This window comes from Sander lucioperca, chromosome 4 (assembly GCF_008315115.2).
Source record: "Sander lucioperca isolate FBNREF2018 chromosome 4, SLUC_FBN_1.2, whole genome shotgun sequence".
In the NCBI taxonomy this organism is placed as follows: domain Eukaryota; kingdom Metazoa; phylum Chordata; class Actinopteri; order Perciformes; family Percidae; genus Sander; species Sander lucioperca.
The window spans coordinates 41,947,081-41,966,432 of record NC_050176.1 but is presented as its reverse complement, the minus strand read 5'-3'; the positions used below and the strand labels follow the sequence as shown (position 1 = coordinate 41,966,432).

The 19,352-nt window shown below is 41.5% G+C and overlaps 1 protein-coding gene and 1 long non-coding RNA gene across 2 annotated transcripts in view; one reads left to right on the top strand and one right to left on the bottom strand.

Annotated features, from left to right (window-relative positions):
* The window catches only part of LOC116050921 (NACHT, LRR and PYD domains-containing protein 12-like), a 164,507-nt gene that overhangs the window by 58,969 nt on the left and 86,186 nt on the right, over positions 1-19,352 (bottom strand). Inside the window, exons 13-15 of the mRNA XM_036000526.1 lie at positions 16,827-16,997; positions 10,906-11,076; positions 5,799-5,954 (exon numbers count right to left, since the gene is read on the bottom strand). Coding sequence (XP_035856419.1) covers positions 5,799-5,954; positions 10,906-11,076; positions 16,827-16,997 — 498 coding nt within the window. The remainder of the gene's footprint in view (positions 1-5,798; positions 5,955-10,905; positions 11,077-16,826; positions 16,998-19,352) is intronic.
* LOC116050974 lies at positions 378-14,564 on the top strand. Its single transcript, XR_004105224.2, has 4 exons — positions 378-1,142; positions 12,079-12,081; positions 13,760-13,763; positions 14,553-14,564. It is a non-coding gene; the product is annotated as an uncharacterized LOC116050974 (long non-coding RNA).

Here is a 19,352-nt window from a genome sequence, read left to right as displayed (position 1 = left end):
AGGAGCCAGTTGAGGTGGTTCGGGCATCTGGTAAGGATGCCCCCTGGGCGCCTCCCTAGGGAGGTGTTACAGGCACGTCCAGCTGGGAGGAGGCCTCGGGGAAGACCCAGGACTAGGTGGAGGGATTATATCTCCAACCTGGCATGGGAACGCCTCGGGATCCCCCAGTCGGAGCTGGTTAATGTGGCTCGGGAAAGGGAAGTTTGGGGTCCCCTGCTGGAGCTGCTACCCCCGCGACCCGATACCGGATAAGCGGACGAAGATGGATGGATGGATATATATATATAAGTATTAAACTGGCTCCCAATTTCCTTTTATACATTTTCAAATATAAAATACTATTTATACTATGGCTTGGCTCTTGTAATATTTAAATAGTTAACTTTTGTACAAGTGAACATGTAGGCCCTAATTACTGATATCAAAAATAGACATTGGTAGGTAAAAATTAACTAAGGGGCCCTACTAGTAAAAATAATCAAGAATTCACATTGCAAATAGTAAAAAAAATCAATTTCTTGATATCAAAAATGCATAAATTGTGAATGAATAAAAGCTAAAATGGCTTGCCATAGCATGTTAAAGTTTTATTTATTTATTATTATGCATGTTGAAGCAATTCTTGATTCATGGTTATTATTTACTGAGGGATGTGCAGCCATATTGACCAGTATGTCCAGCTAATCAACATTTTAAATTCAATATAGCCTATAAATCAATGTCAAATTGTCAATACATTGCTTTCCATCTTGCATAATTAGTGCAGTTGTTTAGAGTTTTTAACTACACATTGTCTGAGACTAGATAATCAATGTCTTAAAAGTATGTATAATGTGTACTTTGATGAGGAGTGCCATCATTCACGCCCATATATTGTAGCCTACAGTCTGTCTGGTCTTCACATATATTTCTGCTTGAAAAATGCACGTTTCATTTCGCATGATAACACACCCGACGCGGTTATCTTTTCCAAGCTGCAGTAAACAAACACCGTTGCACTTTGTCGTTTATCAAATGTAATAAATAATTGTATTTTACTCTCACTTTTGTCAGGCACAAAGTCACAAAACACAGCCCTGGAAGTGACTGGCATTAGCAGCTAGACACAGACCAAGAGATGCACTGCCAGCCTGCCCAGCTAGGTTAGCAAGACCGAAAAAAACACAATAGAAATGCACATAAACATAACTTTACTTTGCTGACATCAAACTTGGAGAGGAGAGAACACAAGTTTACCTGATTGTTGTTCCCACAACTCACTCTCATGGTGTTTTTTTTTTTTCCTCTTTTCGTGACCAGAAGGATAGTTTCGCTTCATTTTGTCATGGATGTTGTAAACATTAATTGACGCGCTATGACACGAGGGGGAGGCGGGGCCTCGAGTAATTTGCGGGGCACTACGCAGCTTGCGTAGTGAGCGTATAGGGCGGATCGGCTCTGCTTTTCTCTCTGAAGCTTCTCACCGGTTTCAAGTCCATAACGTCTTCACAACAGAAATCCAGCGACTTTTCTTACCGGTTTGTTCTTCTCTTTCATTTATCTTTTTGAATGACAGCTATGATGATTGCAACTTAGAAAGCGTCGTCTAACGGCCGTTAACTGTTGGCCTCTTAACGTTAGGTTTATAGGTTAATGTTGACGCTAAACTGGCTTTTTTGGAGGGGAAATACATTCTTCACTGTGTTGCACTTGACAAACATCTTAACCTAATGTTAAGTTTTCCATCGTTGGCTTAGTGCTGTTATCTTAATGCTAGCATAAAGCTAGTAACCGTTGGCTTGGTGATGTTAACTTAACGTTAGCTTAAAGCTAGTAACCGTTGGCTCCACTTCATCATCGTCCTAGATGCAAAAGCGTAAAAAACTTTATTGAGCGTCAGCGTCAGTTCTGGCAGGCCAGGTAGTCAAGACGCTGCTAACCGCTATTGGTCAACAACACGGTCTCATCAGCTGATCTGCATCAGCTAAGTTGCAGCAGCTGATCTGCATTAGCGCATCAGCTGGTCACTCCCCTCGCTGCTAAATGGCTACACTCAACAGGGCGCGCTACTTAAGCTGATTCAGTTAGCTCCTTCTGCTTGCTGCCTTAGCTGCTCCTAAATGCTGCTACTTTAGCTTGTTCCTACTGCTGCTTTAGTTTGCTCCAAATGCTTGCTGCTCGCTTTTTGCTACCCACCTCCTCCCCTGCTCCACCTTGTCATGTATAACGTGGCATTTGCTTCTATGTCATTGTTGCTGCTCTGCTCATATGGGGGAATAGTTTAGCTCTCCCAATATTAAACTGTGTGAGCGTCCCCTAATGCTGCTGCTGTCCCCTGACTCTCAGGGGACTCCTCTGAACAGAGCCATATTGTCAAATTTAATTCCTAATTTATTCAATAAATTCTTAAAGCTTTCATTGTCTGTGTTGTTCTTGACGTTATGGACCTGACAGAAATATTAATAATGGAAAAGGTTAATTTATTTTCTTGTAAAGTTGTATATTTTCACTTCTTTTAACAAATTAAATGATATAAAGATATTTTTCAGTAATTCCCAAACTTTCCGCTAACATCTCCAAGAATGACTAATCATGCAGCCATCTTGAGTCGACCGCGTCTCCTTTCCTCCGTTGTGTTGTTGTCCTGATAGAGGACGATGCATAGATATACTATAGATGCAGAATGTCAAGTCACAATGACGTGTCATACAGTATCTATTATTATATTATATCTATGGGAGGAAAATATTAAAGAAGTTAGAATAAATATTTTATTATATAATTCATATGTAATAGGTGTAAAAAAGAGAAATACATGCAGAGAAATAGAAGTAATTGCCATGTTTACATTATAAAGAACAGTTTCTAAGAGTGATTTTTTCTTTTGTTGCCAAAATTGAATGTTTTAGACAGCAATGACACAGGAACCCATTATATGTACATTTTTATTCCACAAAATAACTCGAACAAAATCTGATAGAAAACTTGTATATAAAGGATTGTGCAGATACACACACACACACACACACATATATACACAATATATTTACATACACATATATGCATTATATACTGAACACACGTATCTATACATACACATGAACAACACAATCATTTACAGGTTTTTTCGATTGCTAAACAACACTGGTCACAACTGAAGCCACATGCACAAAACTCTAACTACAGTCTGCACTACCAACAGTCACCTGAACTAAACAGTTCACATCAGCTGCAAAACTCATTCACAGCAACACAACTCTTAACACACGTCTCAAAACAGGCTCAGTGCAGCCACACACTCAGAACAATCCTCACTGAGATACACACACTGTCACCCAGAACACACTGAGAGTAAAAACACTAGCATCAAACACCAATACAGAACATACAAACTTCTCATCTTTACAGTTTGAATAATTTGTGACTTTACAATAAACAATATTTTCAATTAAAAAAAGAGTGAAATTATTTTCTTTCCTGTTTTTATTTTATACAAGTTTTGAGGTACACAAGAATGAATATTCTCAGTTTGCTCACTTACAGTAAATATATATATATATATATATATATATATATATATATAGTTAGCACAAAAAGTAAGGACATTTGTGTTTGGTAGATTATTTCTCTGTGGTAACAATGCTTTTTGACAATAAATTTTATACCGTTGGAAAGCCTGTTTAGTTCTCTTTCAAATGGTGCCCCATTTGTAAGGAACATGCATTTGTGGGATGAGCAGCAGAGCTGAGTGTGTGGGTTGCGCCCATGAAAAATTTGCCAAATCTTCTCTGTCAATGCCAAACAGCTTATTCTGCCATTGACTCGTTTGGTGTTTGGTGGATTGGATGATTCTGCCTACGGCAGTTGGATCGTAGGGTCAAAGTGTGGAGAAGATACAGCGAACACTATGCTGATTGCTGCACCGTAACACCTTTTGGTGGAGGCAGTGTGATGGTGTGGGGCGGCATCTCCCTCACTGGAGAAACGAGGCTTGTCATCATTGGAGGCGATTTCAATGCAGAGAGATATAGAGATGAGATTCTGCAACCAGTGGCAATCCCATATCTCCACAGTCTAGGACCGAACTCTATCCTCCAAGATGACAACGCTCGCCCCCACAGGGCGGGGTTTATCAGAGACTACCTCCAGATGTGGGAGTGGAGAGGATGGGACGGCCTGCCAGCAGTCCTGACCTCAACCCCATTGAACACTTGTGGGATCAGCTTGGGCGTGCTGTTCGTGCCAGAGTGACCAACACGACCACGTTGGCTGACTTGCGACAAATGCTGGTTGAAGAATGGGATGCCATCCCACAGCAGTGTGTAACCAGGCTGGTGACCAGCATGAGGAGCTGGAAAAGCTGGAAAACGCTCAAAACCAGAGAGAGGATAGGAGAGGACGGGGAAGCCTGTCTACATAACTGCAGCGTGAAACCAAACCGGCTCAAATGTAAAAACATAAACCTTGGTCCAGACTTTCAGGTGTGAAACGGGACGTTAAACAACGTCCACAAAGCTTAAAAAGAGTAGACATGAAGCTAAATGTCCCTAAAAGTAGTGTGCTATTTATTTGCCTTCTCATGAAATCACACTGAACGTGTTAGACTGTTTTTAGCATTCAAGACAAGGACATTTATTTATAAAAATTCATTCAGAGACAAAGGCAATTCAAAGTGCTTTACAGAAGCATAAACATACCAAGCAAATAAATCAGAAAACCTGACAGGTCATTAAAAAGCTGCTGAAAACTATATCGTTGCCAACTTGGCAACTTTCTCTCTAGATTTAGCGACTTCATGTCCAACTAGCGAATAGCAATTACTGTAACGTCTTCAGACCATTAGGGGAGAAGCCAGATATATTTTATTGTAATTAATTCCTGAACATACTGCTTAAATTCCAGCTGAGTAATCAAAGTCCCCGGCTCTTCTGCATCTCTCCCCCTCTCCTCTTCAGCAGCAGACACAACCACTCAGCTTTATGCAAATGATAAGCAATGATGTCACCAATGTACAAATGAGCGTATGACATCATCTAACGGCTATGGAGCTAGGGTTAGCTACTGTCATAGGAAAAGACCTGGCAACAGTGGGCGTGTTCCTCTGTGTCACCCCCCCCCCCCCCCTCCAGTATATTACGCTCCTACGTTACACAGAGAGGAGTAATCTCTCAGCTGGTAGCTGGTGCTCAGATACCCTCTGACTTCTGATTGAGGAGTTTTGAGCATCGAGTCCTTAAAGAGAGAAGAGTCGTGATGAATTTAAGGTCACTTTCACACCTGTAGTTCAGATCATTTGGTCCGGACAGAAAAAGGAAAATTATCCATTGTTGTTTTTTAGTTCTGGTCCTTTTTAATAAATTCCTTATACACCCTCAGTGTCTGCAGTTTGTATCTTTTGTCCTCCTGTAAATCAGACAGCAGCTTCAGACGTGATTCTCCTGGATCACTGCGGTTCAGCGTCAGTTCTCTGAGGTGTGAAGGGTTCGACTTCAGAGCCGAGGCCAGAGACTCACAGCACCTCTCTGTGCAGTATGACAACCTGAGAGAGAAACACATTTTAATACCACAGTAATACAAACACTGTCAGGAGTGTCAGTGAATGAAAGAATATAAACACAGTCACTGTGGGGAATATAAAGCATCACACGGCCTGATCAGGAACAACAGATACTCCAAAATAGAAATAGATAGGTGATCAACGGGGGAAATTCTGACTAACACTGAAATGATCTGAAATGAAAAGCTAGATAAATTATATTATTCTCAGAGCAGGTGTCCAGGGAAGAAAGAATTACAGAAAACTGTCTGAGAAGTCTCACCTCAGTATCTCCAGTCTACACTGGGGTTTCCTCAGCCAATCAGAGAGCAGCTCCAGGATGTTGAGGCTCAGGTTGAGTTCTCTGAGATCAGAGGAGTCGCTGAGGGCAGAGGTCAAAGACCGGCAGCTGGCTGCTGTTAACCTGCAGTGTCTCAGACTGGAAGGAGACATTTAAACACAGTTTTCAGATCAGAGTTTGTTTTGTGTTCTAATGTTTGTTGAAGAGAAAAAATATAAAATATAATTAAAGCTGCAAGCAGCGATGGACGGGCCCTCGCTCCTCTGCGCGCGTCGGGGTTACCGGCGGTCGCCGCTCCTTGCGACCGTGCATTTGCGCGGCACTCAGACACTACAAATCGTCACCAACGAAAAGGGAACTCCCTGCTGAGTTTAATGATACCTCACACAAGATGCTACGTCATACAGTTCATTAGCTGTGAAAGGGGGCATGGCCAAAGCATAGGGGTCGGGGCAAACCTTTACCAATCAAAAACAAACTCTCTGCTGAGTACAATAACACCTCACTCAAGGGTCTACCTTAAACGGTTCAAATGTTATGAAAGGGGGCGTGGCCTGAGTAAGTGGGCGTGGTTATATTATAGGGGGCGGCTCAGTATCACATGTAGACCACACATTATAAGTTTCATGTAAATCGGATGATGTTTGTCATATAAGGCGCATTTCCTGTTGCCAGCAGGGGGCGCTATGACCAAAAGTCAAATATGGCCTGTAGGTGTCCTCAGGCCTGGACCCTTGTCAATCGTGAGAATTTTCGGGCAGATGCGACAACGTACACTCAAGTTACAACAACTTCGTTGTTCATCGCTCAACACTCAAAATGGCCGCCACGCCACGCCCACACCGTCAGACGAAAAGTTTTTCTTTTAATAACTTCATCTTTAAGGTGTTGGGATGATAGAGACCAAGTTTGAAGTACATCGGATGAAATCTCTAGGAGGAGTTCGTTAAAGTATAGCACCTTGACTTTTAGGCCTACTTCCTGTTGCCACTAGGGGGCGCTATGACTTTAAGTAAATATCGGCCTTTATTCGTCCTCAGGGTTGGACTCTTATGAATCCTGGAAAGTTTCGAGCCAATTGGACAATGTACACTCAAGTTACACCCACTTCCTGTTTTGATGGCGAAACACACAAAATGGCTGCCCCGCCACGGCCACGCCCTATGACGAAAAGTTTTTCTTTTAACAACTTTTCATCTTTAATGTCTTAAGATGGCACAGACCGAATTTGAAGTTGATCGGATGAAATCTCTAGGAGGAGTTCGTTAAAGTACGACATGTGGAAATGGCCAAAATCGCACTAATTTCTAACTTTGAAATCAAAATGGCGGACTTCCTGTTGGGGTTAGGGTATGGCTCCGATTATACAAAAATTAATTTGTACATCTTGACATGTTACATACGTGTACCAACTTTCGAGAGTCTACATTAAACGCACAGCAGGGGCTACATTTTTTTAGTTTTGTAGGGGGCGCTAGCGAGCCATTTTTGTGCGCCTATTCCTGAAACCCTTAAAATATGTAGATTTTCACCAGACTTGATGCGACCGCCAAATTTGGTGAGTTTTTGAATATGTTAAGCCCCTCAAAAAGCCAATTTACTTTCAGAAAATAATAATTCCTTCAGTTTCAATAGGGCCTTCGCCGCTGTCGGCGCTCGGTAATAATATAATAAATGTTGCATAACTATAATGTAGCTCTGAACAGACTTAGTGTTTCTTAATGTGTTAAACATCTATAACTCCTGAGGAGACCAAGGGGAGGCTGCTGTATGAACAGATCATTAATAACAACACAAGTTGTGCATCTCAAATTAACAAGTGCAACCATGGCCAGAAGCAGAAACATTTCCTAACTGTCTGTGAGCTGTATATGACATGGCATGAAAACATTTAAAAAAAGGAAAAAATGAAGTTACATTTCTTTGTTAAGTTATTTCACAAAAATATAAAAACAGTTGAATCAGGTAAAACACATTTTTATACAATCATTCGCTGATTGGATGAATTTTTGTCACATGGCTATGTGTCACACGGTAAACAAATCTGGGTGTAAGTTCTGACTCAGCGTTACAATTCGACAGATTAATTCTGTCAGCAGCGGCAGCTTTTTCCTCATCAGGTCGAAGACTAAAATAAAACCTTTTTCTCTCTTTTGGAGATCTGGAGACCGTCAGATGATTTTATTACTCCACGTCTTGACTGCTGTAACCAGCTCACCTGCAGCTAGAATCAGATTTCGGCGTCGTAGCTACAGTGACTAAGTCTGCAAGCTGTGAAGTTACGCCGTAGCTGCTGAGATATGTGTCTACATGTTGGGCTACGGCGTTGACAGAGATACCACATGGGGAATGCAACTGTGATTGGCTGCTTGTGTTTCTGATGCTGTGAGTTTATTGAGAGTGAAGACAACATTGAAGAAGTTAAAGAATCTTCTTCTCCTTTACAGACAGGAACAAACATTAACAAAGTGATGAAACAGCAGACCTTCGTCCCTTTGTAAAAATGAATGTATGTGAACACAGTGCAGTGTTTCCCACAGGTTGAGAATATACTTGTGGTGGTGAAGGGTTGTTGAAGTTAAAAGAAATGACAGGAAAGTGGAGCCATGATGTGCTTTGTCAATTAAATCAGTTTTTTGCCAAATGTTAACGGTTCAGCAGAAATAATACCTGTAATATTATATGATCCAAAGAGAAAGTTACATGTAATTATTAATCTCAACACTAAGGCTGGGACGGTATGGATTTGTTCTCACCGCAGTTGAAAAGCAAGAAATTCCCACGGTATCGCGGTATATCGCAACCCCCTTACGAGAGTAGCGTAAGTTAGAGCGAGAATGGCAGGGTGCCTTACGTGAGTGACGTCAGTGCCCGTGTGGTCGCGCAAGGAGAGCGAGCGGTAATGGAGAGTAGAATATGAGTGTTGCTGTGAGGGAAAGAGAGAGGAGAAAGACATAGCCAAGATGATGTAAAGTGAGTTAAAAGTGAACATTAAAACAACAAGCTAGAGCTCCTCAAGACACGGTGGCTTTATCTGTTGTCAATTGCGTTACCCCCAAAAAAACATTGGCTTAAACCTTACAACATATGCTGCAGCCATAGACTGTATAAAAAGATTGCAGCACAGTTTTTTCCATTTCAGCTCAATGTGAGTCTTTACTGAGTTTTGCTGTCATTTAGGACCACACTGGTTTCTCTCATCTCCGTTGATCCATTCCACAGACAGTTCAGAAAGCTCTTTTGTCAATAAAGTAAAATATAAATAAAATAGTTTGCCGATAATGCCGAGTGCAGCCCGTCTAGCAGCTGAGCAGACAGAGAGCAGAGAGGGCGACTCAGCAGTTCTCTAACTTGTTGCTCTCTCTACCAACATAAGCCGCTCTGTTTTAGGGTACTGCATGCAGGCTGAAATTCAACTGTGCCGATTTATTGGGATAAAGCTATAAACAGAAGGAACCTCCGCTAGCTGCTAGGCTAATGTGCAATGGTAAACACTGCAGCGTGTTAAGCTAGTTAATGTGTCTACCTCAGCTGAGAACGGAGAAATGTTCCTACCGTGTATTACGTCTTTGCCTTTCCTAATACCTTAATACACGGTAGGAAAGGCAAAGACATTTCTGCGATACAAGACATTACACAGGTACTCTCACCTAATCATTTTTTTTTCATAATTTATACTCTTTATTGATGCCCAATGGAGAAATTACAATTTACACTCTGCTGTTATTACACACAGGCCTGAAATACACACAAAAACTGAATGTTATTCTGTGTCATGGAACATTGCGCTCCCCAACTCGTGAAAGGTCAGATTTTCTCCATCTTTTGATGGTAAGTTTTGTTTAGTAAACCTTGAATCCATGTAAGACACAACGTCATCAGACACAATCCATGTCATTAGAATCAATGAATCCATGTCATTAGACACAACGTGCACACATGTGCAGGCCAATGTTTTTTTTGCGGTGATGACGGTGATGAGCTCAGACCCGCGGTAGGCATCACGTGACCGTGGTATTGTGGTAACCGTCCCAGCCCTGATCAACACAGTTCCTTCCTAAGTCCTGTTAAATCATATAAGACTAGGTTTATCTAAAGTTAATCACAGTCCATGTTGTTTGTTAGATCATTGTTCTTTTTTTGAAGTGTATTAATCCGTGTCCTGTTACACTCATAAGATCTCATCTGAGCAGACTTCTGTCATTCAAACAACTCTGAGTTGTAGTTTAAAACTTGTACAGCCAATTTAATAAAATTATGGGTTTTATTCGGGATCGAGTCCATAAATACAGTTAATGGATACAGGCACGGAGAACTGAAGGCTCTGTTAGCAACGATTAGCAACAATTAGCAACGATTAGCTCTAGTTAGCTCCGGTTAGCTCCGTTATAAAGATATGGAGTGGAGGAGACTGCCGTGGAGAGGGGTAACAACTAGACTCTGATAAATGACGTTCGGGGAGCTTTCACAGCGCTGTGGCCATGGTGTTTCTACTTTTTTTAGTAGCCTACAGTTAACCCACAGACCACCAGCAGCATGTTACTACTAACGTAAAGATAGCTTCTGAGCCTGAAGTGCAACGTTCACGTTGACGCCGTCATGACTCATGCACAGGGAGTGAAACTTCACGAGGGGGAGGGGCTGGAGGCAGCTGGTCTGGGTGTGTTGAAAATACACTGTTGTTTGGAAATAAATTTAATTCCGATTTTATCTACCTGGGCGGTGCACCAAAGTAGAACCTATGTATGGGAAAAACTGCAGTGATTACCGTTGTCTCCTGTTGAGTAACGAGACAATAATGTTAGAAGTTACTGGATGTAACTCCAGTTCTATGAATCTGTGTGTGTAGCTCACTGTCGCTCTGCATCACACAGTGAATGAAAGAATGTAAACACAGTCACTGTGGGGAATATAAAGCATCACACGGCCTGATCATGAACAACAGATAATCCAAAATAGAAATAAACAGGTGATCAAAGGGGGAAAAACACTGAAATGATCTGAAATGAAAAGCTAGATAAATTATATTATTAACAGAACAGTTGTCCAGGGGAGAAAGAATTACAGATAACTGTCTGAGAAGTCTCACCTCAGTATCTCCAGTCTACACTGGGGTTTCCTCAGCCAATCAGAGAGCAGCTCCACCCCCTGATCCCCCAGGTTGTTGATGCTCAGGTTGAGTTCTCTGAGATCAGAGGAGTCACTGAGGGCAAAGGTCAAAGACCGGCAGCTGGATGCTGTTAACCTGCAGTCGCTCAGGCTGGAAGGAGACATTTAAACACAGTTTTCAGATCAGAGTTTGTTTTGTGTACGGTTTGTGGAAGAGACTAAATATAAAATAAATAAGAAATAATATAATAAATCTTGTATAACTATAATATATCTGTGAGCAGATTTAGTGTTTCTTAATGTATTAACATCTATAACTCCTCCTGAGGAGACCAAGGGGAGGCTGCTGTATGAACAAATCATTAATAACAACACAGTAAAACAGCTGTAATCATATAAAACATGTTTCATAGAAGTTATAATAACAACAAACACACTACATTAAAACACACTTAAAATGCCCTTATATGTGCTTAGAACTACATTAGAGTGTGTTATACATTATTATTTAATAATAATGTAAATAGAATTTTAGTTTGAAAATGGACCTCAAATACCTGAAAACTATCTGAACACCTGAATATGTGACAACATTTTATCACTTTTATTCAAAGTGTGATAACGACCACAATACTCACTCCAGTGTCTCCAGTGGACAAAGTGTCTCTGCCAAGAACTCAGAAAGGTTTTTAACATATTATTATGATTTTGACTCATCGTGAATCTTTGGTCTGAACTGGTCTTTAGTCTGTGATGTTGCATGTAGGTGACATTTTAATTTAGTTCTATGTTGATTCATGAAGCTTTGAGGTGTTAAAACTAATTAGAAAATATTAATAATTAGACCTGACTCACACATGTTGAACATCAGAATCCGGACATTTTCAGGAGTACAGTCAACAGGAGAGTTTTAGCCAGCTGGACACTAATTTATGTCCCCCGAGTCAGATAATATTACGTATATTTTCATCTCTGTGTGTCCAGTTTAGTTTAGTTGCAGCATGTGTTTAGCTTAGCTTAGCACAAAGAATAGTAGCAGCCCCATTAAAAGTGAAGTATTCCACCTTTCAACATGTTGAATCTTGTTAGCTACATGTAACATGTACATCAGACAGACTTGGAGGTGTTGGAGGTGAGTTTTTTGAGATTAAAGATGGTAAATGTACATTATCATCACATGATATAAGATATCTGAAGGGAATCTTTCATCTATGTTCACTGTAACATGAAAGAAAAGTAAACTACTCCCAGTTTAAGTGTTCCAAAGTCCACATTACTTGTATTATAAATCAACACAAACATACTGTGCATCTGGATGTTCTTACCGGAGTCTCTGGAGTTTGCAGTTGGGACTTTTTAGACCGTCAGAGAGCAGCTTCACTCCAGAGTCCAGCAGATTGTTTTCACTCAGGTCTAACTCCTCCAGACCAGAACACTTCAAGCTGAGAACTGATGAAATGTTCTCACAACATCTGTAGGTGAGGTTACACTTACTTAACCTAAAGTTAAAAACAAAATGAGTGTTAACATTTAACAACCACTTCCCTCTGTTCTCTACACTTAAACACAACCGCAGAGCTGCAGAGCTGTTGGGTTTCTCCAGGTTGAAAACCATGGGCGTCAGTTTGGTTTGAAATGTGATGGGGACAGAGACACATTCATTTTGTTTTTCTTTCGCTTTTTTTTTTTTAAAATTAAATTAAGCTTGAGGTTTTCAAAAAAGTGGTGGGTACAAAATGACTCATGACGAAATCTGGTAGGTACGCGTACCCACCATCCCCATCTAAATCGACGCCTATGTTGAAAACTTACGAAGTTTTCTTTGATGCTTTGAGCACTGACAGCAGCCTCTCCAGAACTTTATCTGAATCTTTGTGCAGGCAAGCGGGGTTAAGACCGTAAAAAGAGAGGAGGGCTAACGTTAGGCTAAGGCTAACTCCTTATCGTCTATCACTTCGCAGCATTTTCCTCGCCAACGTACAGTCTTTAGCAAACAAAATGGATGATCCTCAGCTGCAGATCACCACTCCTAAATGTATTATGGACTGCAACATCATGATTTTCACGGAAACATGATAACAACAGCGCTGTGCAACAGCATCTGTGAATGATGAGTTTGGCGCTATGAAAGCGAGACACTAGTGTAGATGATGTTACCTACCCACGCAGTAACTAATCATATTCCCTCTCACACACATTGGCCAACTCTGGCAGACTCGCTCTCTCCTCCTTTTCAACATAAAATGAAAAAATAAAAAGTCATAAAATTTGCAGGATGACAAGTGTGAGTAGTTTTAAAAATGACTCGCTCCGTCTCAAAAAATGGTCGGTGGCTGTTTGGAGCCCTGCCCCTTAAGGCCCTGACACACCAACCAGACGGCCGACCGTCGGCAGTAAAGCCAGTCAGACTGATCAGTCGGGTCCCCGAGGTCCAAAAAATGCCTCAGAACACACTGAGGAGACGCCGACTTGAGCGTACGCTCTGCGCGTGCGCGAAACGTAATACGTCTCCATAGCCGCAGGCGGCGCTGCTCTGTATTGTTTCCATTAACAGTCTGATTATTTACCAGAAAATGAAAACCGGCAGCTGATTGGACGAACGCGTCACGTCATTCTTTTTTCACTGGAAATTCACAGCCAGACTGTCATGGTGGCTTGTTCAGAATACGATCTCATATTGGACTAAAATAGTTCACCGAAACGTGTTTCTGAAAACATTTTAAGAGAGAAATAGGCCGTGCAGTTGCTGAATCTCTCTTCATTTCAGATCAACAAAGGTTAGTTTAAAAGATTTTCATCAGATTTAGAGAGGCTCATCCGCTCCCCATTTCCAGGTGAGTCCCGACTGCCCTGTCTCTGACTGAACATGTCGGGTCGGCCAAAATGAATGCCGACGGCTCCTCGGACGGCCGACGGCACGGGACACACCGAACAGACTCGAGTCACCGACCTCGCCAGACGGTCCGACGCCCGATTATCAGGCTGGTGTGTCTTCTCTCTTAAGAACATATCTGGAACGACACGTCAACAATGAAATTATTCGTCGACAAATTTTTATAATTAACGTTGTTCATTATGTCGACTAATCGTTGCAGCCCTAGTTGGATGTAGGTAGGCAGTTTAGTTTAGTTGCAGAATGTGTTTAGCTTAGCACAAAGAATAGTAGCAGCCCCATTAAAAGTGAAGTATTCCACCTTTCAACATGTTGAATCTTGTTAGCTACATGTAACATGTACATCAGACAGACTTGGAGGTGTTGGAGGTGAGTTTTTCTCTTTTGATGGAGCTGTGCTAACAGTTTCCCCCTGCTTCTAGTCTTTGTGCTAAGCTAGGAGCTATCTCTGGACAAAGTTAAAACTGATATCCACCTGAAACATCTGACTCTATTAAAGATGGTAAATGTACATTATCACCACATGATATAAGATATCTGAAGGGAATCTTTCATCTATGTTCACTGTAACATGAAAGCAAAGTAAACTACTCCCAGTTTAAGTGTCACAAAGTCCACATTACTTGTATTATAAATCAACACAAACATACTGTGCATCTGGATGTTCTTACCAGAGTCTCTGGAGTTTACAGTTGGGACTTTTTAGACCATCAGAGAGCCGCTCCACTCCAGAGTCAGTCAGCAGATTGTTTTCACTCAGGTCTAACTCCTCCAGACCAGAAGACTTCGAGCTGAGAACTGATGAAATGTTCTCACAACATCCGTCGGTGAGGTGACAGTAACTTAACCTGAAGTTAAAAACAAAATGAGTGTTAACATTTAGCAAACACTTCCCTCTGTTCTCTACACTTAAACACAACCAGAGAGCTGCAGAGCTGTTGGGTTTCTCCAGGTTGAATACTTATGAAGCTCTCTTTGATGCTTTGAGCACTGGCAGCAGCCTCTCCAGAACTTTATCTGAACCTTCGTACAGGCAAGCGGGGTTAAGACCGTAAACAAAGAGAGGCGGGCTAACGTTAGGCTAAGGCTAACTCCTTATCGGCTATCACTTCGCAGCATTTTCCTCGTCAATGTACGGTCTTTAGCAAACAAAATGGATGATCCTCAGCTGCAGATCACCACTCCTAAATGTATTATGGACGGCAACATCATGATGTTCACGGAAACATGATAACAACAGCACTGTGCAACAGCATCTGCGAATGATGAGTTTGACTAATGTGTCTACCTCAGCTGAGAACGGAGAAATGTTCCTACCGTGTATTACGTCTTTGCCTTTCCTAATACCTTAATACACGGTAGGAAACGCAAAGACATTTCTGCGATACAAGACATTACACAGGTACTCTCGCCTAATAATGTTTTTATAATTTACACACACACACACACACCTTTACATGCACTAATGGAGAGATGTCAGAGTGAGGGGGCTGTGACTGCTGAACAGGCGCCCTGAGCGGTTCGAGGGGGTTTGGTGCCTTGCTCAAGAGCACCTTGGCAGTGCCCAGGAGGTGAACTGGCACCTCTCCAGCTACCAGTCCACCTCCGTATTTCGGTCTGTGTCTCTGTCATGGAACATTGCGCTCCCCAACTCGTGAAAGGTCGGATTTGCTCCATATTTTGATGGTAAGTTTTGTTTAGTAAACCTTGAATCCATGTAAGACACAACGTCATCAGACACAATCCATGTCATTAGAATCAATGAATCCATGTCATTAGACACAACGTGCACACATGTGCAGGCCAATGTTTTTTTTGCGGTGATGACGGTGATGAGCTCAGACCCGCGGTAGGCATCACGTGACCGTGGTATTGTGGTAACCGTCCCAGCCCTGATCAACACAGTTCCTTCCTAAGTCCTGTTAAATCATATAAGACTAGGTTTATCTAAAGTTAATCACAGTCCATGTTGTTTGTTAGATCATTGTTCATTTTTTGAAGTGTATTAATCCGTGTTTTGGGGGATCCTAAACATGCTGTTCTGTACTATACATGTCCTGTTACACTCATTAAGATCTCATCTGAGCAGACTTCTGACATTCAAACAACTCTGAGTTGTAGTTTAAAACTTGTACCGCCAATTTAATAAAATTATGGGTTTTATTCGGGATCGAGTCCATAAATACAGTTAATGGATACAGGCACGGAGTACTGAAGGCTCTGTTAGCAACGATTAGCAACAATTAGCAACGATTAGCTCTAGTTAGCTCCGGTTAGCTCCGTTATAAAGATATGGAGCGGAGGAGACTGCCGTGGAGAGGGGTAACAACTAGACTCTGATAAATGACGTTCGGGGAGCTTTCACAGCGCTGTGGCCATGGTGTTTCTACTTTTTTTAGTAGCCTACAGTTAACCCACAGACCACCAGCAGCATGTTACTACTAACGTAACGATAGCTTCTGAGCCAGAAGTGCAACGTTCACGTTGACGCCGTCATGACTCATGCACAGGGAGCGAGACTTCACGAGGGGGAGGGGCTGGAGGCAGCTGGTCTAGGTGTGTTGAAAAATACAGTGTTGTTTGGAAAACAACACTGTATTACAAACGTAATTCCAATTTTATCTACCTGGGCGGTGCGCCAAAGTAGAACCTATGTATGGGAAACACTGCAGTGATTACCGTCGTCTCCTGTTGAGTAACGAGACAATAATGTTAGAAGTTACTGGATGTAACTCCATTTCTATGAATCGGTGTGTGTAGCTCACTGTCGCTCTGCATCACACAGTGAATGAAATAATGTAAACACAGTCACTGTGGGGAATATAAAGCATCACATGGCCTGATCAGGAACAACAGATAATCCAAAATAGAAATAAACAGGTGATCAACGGGGGAAATTCTGACTAACACTGAAATGATCTGAAATGAAAAGCTAGATAAATTATATTATTAACAGAACAGGTGTCCAGGGAAGAAAGAATTACAGAAAACTGTCTGAGAAGTCTCACCTCAGTATCTCCAGTCTACACAGGGATTTCCTCAGCCAATCAGAGAGCAGCTCCACCCCCTGATCCCCCAGGTTGTTGTAGCTCAGGTCGAGTTCTCTGAGATCAGAGGAGTCGCTGAGGGCAAAGGTCAAAGACCGGCAGCTGGCTGCTGTTAACCTGCAGTCGCTCAGGCTGGAAGGAGACATTTAAACACAGTTTTCAGATCAGAGTTTGTTTTGTGTTCTAACTGTTTGTGGAAGAGACTAAATATAAAATAAATAATATAATAAATCTTGTATAACTATATTGTTTCTGTGAACAGATTTAGTGTTTCTTAATGTGTTAACATCTATAACTCCTGAGGAGACCAAGGGGAGGCTGCTGTATGAACACATCATTAATAACACAGAAAAAACAGCTGTAATCATATAAAACATGTTTCATAGAAGGTATAATAACAACAAACACACTACATTAAAACACACTTAAAATGCCCTTATATGTGCTCACAATATTTATAAAGTTATAAACCATTTATTTAATAATAATGTAAATAGAACTTTAATTTGAAAATGGACCTCAAATACCTGAAAACTATCTGAACACCTGAATATGTGACAACATTTTATCACTTTTATTCAAAGTGTGATAACGACCACAATACTCACTCCAGTGTCTCCAGTGGACAAAGTGTCTCTGCCAAGAACTCAGAAAGGTTTTTAACATATTATTATGATTTTGACTCATCGTGAATCTTTGGTCTGAACTGGTCTTTAGTCTGTGATGTTGCATGTAGGTGACATTTTAATTTAGTTCTATGTTGATTCATGAAGCTTTGAGGTGTTAAAACTAATTAGAAAATATTAATAATTAGACCTGACTCACACATGTTGAACATCAGAATCGGGACATTTTCAGGACTACGGTCAACAGGAGAGTTTTAGCCAGCTGGACACTAATTTACATGTTAAATGTCCCCAGAGTCACATAATATTATGTATATTTTCATCTCTGTGTGTCCAGTTTAGTTTAGTTGCAGCATGTGTTTAGCTTAGCTTAGCACAAAGAATAGTAGCAGCCCCATTAAAAGTGAAGTATTCCACCTTTCAACATGTTGAATCTTGTTAGCTACATGTAACATGTACATCAGACAGACTTGGAGGTGTTGGAGGTGAGTTTTTCTCTTTTGATGGAGCTGTGCTAACAGTTTCCCCCTGCTTCTAGTCTTTGTGCTAAGCTAGGAGCTATCTCTGGACAAAGTTAAAACTGATATCCACCTGAAACATCTGACTCTATTAAAGATGGTAAATGTACATTATCACCACATGATATAAGATATCTGAAGGGAATCTTTCATCTTTGTTTACTGTAACATGAAAGAAAAGTAAACTACTGTAGCTCGGCGTAAGTTCTTAAAGGAAGACTTCATATTCCTTTTCATCACTCCTAGTTGATCAGCTGTTTCTCGGCATGTCACTTGTCAGTAGTCAATCAGATTCAGCTGTGTCGTTAATTAAACCAATCAGAGTCTGGCATTTGTCACAAAACTATCACAGCATGACCTCCTGTTTTAAATCTGCTCTCTCCTCTGTGGTTGTCAGTTGTCATTTCAGGAATAGAGTGCGTGACTTCATTGTTTGTTCACGTACATGTCTCGTAGTGCTACAGCTGATGTCTTTCTCAGAGGAAACAAACAAACAACAACAACTCTTTTCTAGCACTCATTCCCGTCAAGCAAGTGTTCTACTGCTCAGGGGGATCAACCTACTACGGTAGTGACTTGGCAGAACTTTATGCGGTCCCAGCAAGTCCTCTGCTCACACACGCCTCCAGTGCGGGGGGTGGTATCTCGGTCGTCAGCGTCTAATTGCCGCTCTACACTGCTCCGACCTGCACAGCACCGGGTTGCCGCCCGACACAAGGCCGTCGGCAGGGGGTGGTTCCCATGGAGAGGAACCGATGCATTTTGAATCAGCTGGACCATCGCACGCTAAGTTAAGTTGTCGCCTCGGGCTGCATTTATGTTCAATCATGATGCCGCCCACGTTGAATAAGGGTCAGTGTTATTGTTCCATGGCGCTGTCTAAACATCTGGTTTAGTCGTGTTTTCCCTGTCTCGGGGGGGGGGGGCTATGAAGCGATCACCCGACGTTAGCATTCCATCGACTGGCATTCATTTTGACGTCAATTTGACAGCAAATAACTTTACATCTGAAGAGTTTAAAGACTCTATTTGTCCATTGTTTATTTCTAAAGAAACACGACAATGTATAAAAGGCTCCATTACCTTGTACCTCACGTTATGGCTCCGTAGCAGACGTTTTTATAAAAATAGGCTAACGATTGGGTCATAACCACGAGACTTACTGTCTCCTAGTAGAGGAATTACCGTATAGTACAGGAGAAGCTCTCAGGCAGTTTGGACTTCCATTAGCTGTTTAAGTTTAATTCCTAATGTTAACTATCATTTTAGTGATCAATAATTAGCCTGTGTCTATGTTATCTCCTTACATATACCTACGCTCTCCGTCTCTGCTAGATTGGGAA